A 5024-nucleotide genomic window follows, 5' to 3' on the forward strand; every position below is an offset into this window, starting at 1 on the left:
TTTTAATTTTCTTAAGTTTTGCCACATGCTTAAACCTGAATGCCCGCAAGTTAAATGAGTAAGTGGCTGGGAATTGCCACCTCAAGTTAGAAGCTGAATGTTAATCTCTAGTTTGTTATAAAAACCAATACTGCTAATAATCTATTTTGAGTATTTTATTAAATACTGTAGAAGAAACACAAGTTTGTGAATTATGCTCAAGTGCAAGGTAGTGAATATTTGTTGTAATAAAGGTCTGTGTGTTATGCAGCACCACAATGTCTCTCAACCAGTAAATATATTAGCCACCCTTGTCCTTCCAAAACTATACACTGTATTCCAGTTAATTTAACTGTGTATCCGCATAAGCAATTGCAGCCATAAAATTTCTGATACAGTAGACAGAGTTTTGCATGTTTTATTTGGAAAATTCAAAATGGGACTTTCTACCTAGTAAGCATCTTCTATGGCTTTTTATAGCAATATAAGGGACACTAAGAAAATCTGTTCAACAGAGCCACTTAAGCATGTATTGGAAAGGCGATTTGTGTCAGTTTGCTGCAAGAGGGAGGGCCTCAGGAGAAGAAAGTATTTATTACGTGGCACAATTGATTTTGCACAGTTTCGAACAAAAGCTTGGTTAACAGAAAGCTATGCAATTGTCCTGAGATCAGCAGAGAAAAAGGCCAGAGGGGCTTTGACGGGGAAGCCACCAGCGCCGAGAAGAAAGGAGCTGTCGTCCGGAAACCAGCTTACTTCGTTTCATTCAGCGCCGGGCCCCAAGCGAGCCTCGCGAGGCCTATTTGCAGAGCCCCTCGAGTTTCTCCAGCGCACCCTTCATGTCCCGGATGCGCCGGGACAAGGCCGGCACCGGCTGCATCGCCTTGTCCAGCTCCTCGCAGCGCGCCATCAGCGTGTACATGGAGCGGATGCTCGTGTCCACCGCCTCGCCCAGGCTCTCCACGCCGTCGCGGTACGTCTGGATGCAGCCCACGCTGAGTGCCGTCAGGGCCTGCAGGGCGCCGTGCACGCTGCGCAGCAGCTCGTCCACCTGCGCCGCCGCCTGCACGGCTAGAGCCGCCAGGTCCTGCAGCGCCGCCGGGTCCACGGCGGGAATGAGGCAGCCGGAGCCCGGCGGGGCGCTGCGCCGCATCTGCTGCTCGAAGTCGCTGGCCACGAAGTGCGTGAGGCGCCTGTCCCAGTGCACGGTGCCCTCGCGCTCTAGGCTGCTCGGCGGCTCCTCCGACAGGCTACCCGCCCCGCCGCCCTGCGGGGAAACTCCCGTCGCCACCGCCTCAGCCATTGCCCGGCGCGCTACTCGGAACTACCGGAGGTATCAGCCGCCCCCTCGCTTAGAAAGGAGGCGGGCCTTGGCCTGCATACGCGCTTCGGATTAGCCGGCGTGCAGGCGGAGGAGGCGTGGCTCATGCGATTTGTAGCGCTTGATTGGCGGCTGCCGCCTAACGGCGCAACCCTGCGCTTGTTTACTCAGAAGTGAATCCCACTGACTTCAATGGGACTTACTCTCAAATAAAGGGTAGGTGGTCTGCACTCCTAAGAGGGCTGGCAGTGGGGAGGTGAAGCACCATCTCCTAATTTCGCTCATCGCTAAGCGAGAAGCCGAGAAAGCAACGGCTCGTTCCAGAAAGGGGGCGTAACCTCCCCCACAGTATTTGTGTCCATCTTCATTGGGGAAAGTAGGGAGGCCCTCACAGGACATGCTCGGGGCTGATTGGGCAACGGCGACGGAAAGGCGGGCTCCCATGCAAGCTTTCCTTTCTGATAGGCAGGCGGCGGAAAGTGGGTGTGGCCTTCTCGAGTAACAACAGTGGGGCGTTGTGGCGATTTCTCTTCACTCCCCCGCCATGTTCTCCTAGCAGCGGAGCTGATCGCCTAACCAGCGCAGCTACTTAAAATCCCGAGCGGACGCTCCGCACTCACACCCCCTGCGCCCCAGCTCTTTTCCCCCCCTTGCCCACCATCTCAACTTTTTTTTTTTAACCACCTCCGCGCTGCTACGCGAAATCCTACTCCTTTCGACCATGGTGACTACTACGGCGCCTCCACCGTTTCTAGCCCGGATCTCGGCCGGTACTGAGGACCCCCGGCGGTTCCCTGCATCCCTGTTCCAGCGCCTCATGCGGGCAGACTGCAGCGGTGAAAGCCACCAGCCCAACTGCTGCCCAGTGGGACCAGGAGGTAGCGCGCGGCCGGCGCTGAAGAGAGTGCGGCGGCGAAGAGCGAAGATACGCTCCGCTCCCTCCGGCCTCCTACAGAGCCGCTACCAGCACTACCAGCAACATCGCGCCGGCTTGACGCGAAGGAACACCGCGCAGGGGACGTGTAACCCCTATGAAGTCCCCGTCCCCTCCTCAGAGCCAGGGCTAGACACGGTTCCGAGCACAGAACCGCCGGCACCTTCGCCGAGAACAGCCCCCGTCAGTATCAGTAAACCCCTCAGGAAAGAGGTAAATAATATCAAGCTCGGCTGGTGGGGGGCGGGGCGAGGGGGGGCTACTGCTCGTGAGGCGAAAAAAGAAGCCAGCCGCTTCTCTCGGCTCAAGGGGAACGCGCCTGCGCAGTTTCCGTTTGACGGTTGGGCGGGGGGGGGTGTGAGAGAAAGTTTCCGTTACGTCTGTTGGTCTTTAGTGGGAGAGGGCGAAGTGAGATTCCTCCGGGGCTGATAGGTTGAAGGAATCAACCAATGGGATTGGCGGCTGCGCCCCAGCAACAGCCCGATTTAGCCTGTTGTCCATGGCTTTTGACGGGGGGGAGGGGGAGAGACGTGACGCCGCCGCCGTGCCCAATGGACGAAGGGGAAGGGGCTGGGGCGGGACTCGCCGGGGAGGAGCAGGAGCCGCACTCGCTTGGAAGGCCTGCGCTGTGCGCGCAGCCGTGCTGGGCGAGGAGCCAGTGTTGACGTCAAGTTGACTGGTAGTTCTTCCTGCATAACCAAGATTGAGAGGGCTTTTAAAAAAAATCTTCCCGTCATCCTTAGATTTATAGAAGTTACCTAATCGGGATAGTTTTGTGGGAGAACTTTGAAGTATAGTTATGGGATCAAAGAGTCGCTTTTTCTGTAGCAAAATCACTTTGAATTTAAACAGCATTGCTCCATCAAAACTTTAAAAAATTCTGCTGATTATTGTTTACTGTATTTTGTCTTGTTTGCTGAAATTTGAATAATACAGCCCCATAAAAAATAGTACAATCCTGTGCATACTTAACTCCTGGTGCCTTCAATTGGAATCACTCCCTAGTTAGATTGCCTCCAGATTATCAGTAGTTTGTGGAAGGGATTTGAGCACATACCAGAAATTTAAGTTTTCACAATTAAACCGGTTAATTAGATCTGTCACATTGGTGCAACATACCCACAAGCTGATTTTTGTGTTTGGAATATAGCAGTAGGGAAATGCACTGAAAAGTGTACATGATTAATGGGAAGATGTACAACCACTGCAGAAGCAAGTCAATATGATTTCGGAACAGTGCTCATCGTAATCTCTCAGCAGACAGATCAGAATGAATGCTAAGTAAACGGGGCACCTGGAGGGATTGTGTGTTTGTTGCATCTGCATGCTTCTATGTCAGGTATTTCGACATCACAGAATCATTTAACACAATAAAGAGTGAATGTGATGGACAACTAACTTTGAAACAATAACTCTGAATGTAGTTAAATATATTTATGAAATTATCTTTTATCTTTGCAGTTGTTCAGAAACAGGATGGGAAAGTCCGAGAAGGTTACCATTCCTTGCAGTCAACCTATTCACAGTATACATCTTTGTGACCAATCAAAGATTAACAGACAGAGGAACAAATGTAATATACCACTAAACAAGATTCCACCTACAAAAAAAAGTGAAAATAACTTTTGGCAACAATCCATGTCACCTGAACTCATTAAAAAGCAGGAGAAAAAGCCTCTGAAAAATGCAGAAAATGTGAAATCAAAGAAACCTGTTTTTCTGACTGACGCTAACCAAAAAGAAAACTATGCTGGGGCAAAGTTTAGTGACCCTCCTTCACCCAGTGTCCTTCCAAAGCCTCCCAGTCATTGGGTAGGAAGCCCTGTTGAATATTCTGACCAAAACAGGAAGATGATGGCAGTCCATCTAAAAACTCTCTTAAAAGTTCAAGCATAGCTTATGGATATTGGCAGAGAGCATACCAGGATTTTGAAAACTGCCTTGTTGCAACATGAAGTGCGAAAGACTGTCAAATCTTAAATTCGCAAACTTTTACTCTATTTTTTATGGTTGTGTAAATAGTGTATATCATGTAATGTGTATATTCATATTTTGAAGTACATTTTAGTTTTGTTATGAAAGGATGAATTTTACACTGCCCACGTGGTAAGTGTTTTTGTATATAATAACGGACACCTTCTAAATGTGTGCTTGACACATGGAAAGACCTGACAACATTTGCACAAGGTGCTGAGATTTTGAAAGAAGAAAAAGAAGCTCATCTCAATGTTCAGATGGAAATGTGAAAACATTGCTAATGCACTACTGAAAACTTACAATTTGGCACAATGCTTCATTGGATAAGAAGCGCTCATAAAATCATGAGCTTGAAACAGTATATTTCAATTTTTCATTGGAAATACAAATTTTTGATTAGATTAATTAGCCCAGAAACTTAGCTCTGTTGATTCTCTAACAGAGAGTAGCAGAGCAAACTGCCAGAAATAATTGGCTATTTTAAAAAAACTTAAATAAAACAATTTGGCCTCCCCTTACTTGGTTGTCATTCTTTTGAGTTGCTCTGTCTAAACAGTAATGCTTCAGCACATACTAAATGTTGCTGTACTTTGTCAGTGGTAGGACATACTTTTTATTATTATAGCCTTAAGATCTTCCTTACACCCTGCTCTTGAAATTACTTAAACACCAACACAAAGTTCTCCACAATCCTTCCCTGTGATACTTGCATTTGCCTTGGAAGATATGTCGTAATTATTTTCAGTTAAAGAAGCCTGTGTAGGCAACTCTGAAATTCCATCACAGTTTTAAGAAGTCTTGTGCAGACTACTG

General features: G+C 48.4%; 2 protein-coding genes across 2 annotated transcripts; one reads left to right on the forward strand and one right to left on the reverse strand.

Moving 5' to 3' along the window:
- Positions 1 to 381: 381 nt before the first annotated feature.
- LOC118082263 (BLOC-1-related complex subunit 6-like) lies at positions 382 to 1783 on the reverse strand. The gene has a single exon (XM_035109412.2). The coding sequence runs from the start codon at positions 1280 to 1282 to the stop codon at positions 779 to 781; it is 504 nt and encodes a 167-aa protein (XP_034965303.1). The 5' UTR covers positions 1283 to 1783; the 3' UTR covers positions 382 to 778.
- Positions 1784 to 1818: 35 nt separating this feature from the next.
- Positions 1819 to 4729, forward strand: PNRC1 (proline rich nuclear receptor coactivator 1). Its single transcript, XM_035109411.2, has 2 exons — positions 1819 to 2447; positions 3696 to 4729. Exons 1-2 carry the CDS (start codon positions 2022 to 2024, stop codon positions 4128 to 4130), a joined length of 861 nt encoding a protein of 286 aa, XP_034965302.1. The 5' UTR covers positions 1819 to 2021; the 3' UTR covers positions 4131 to 4729.
- Positions 4730 to 5024: the final 295 nt, after the last annotated feature.

The sequence above is a fragment of the Zootoca vivipara genome, chromosome 3 (genome assembly GCF_963506605.1).
Source record: "Zootoca vivipara chromosome 3, rZooViv1.1, whole genome shotgun sequence".
NCBI classification, from domain to species: domain Eukaryota; kingdom Metazoa; phylum Chordata; class Lepidosauria; order Squamata; family Lacertidae; genus Zootoca; species Zootoca vivipara.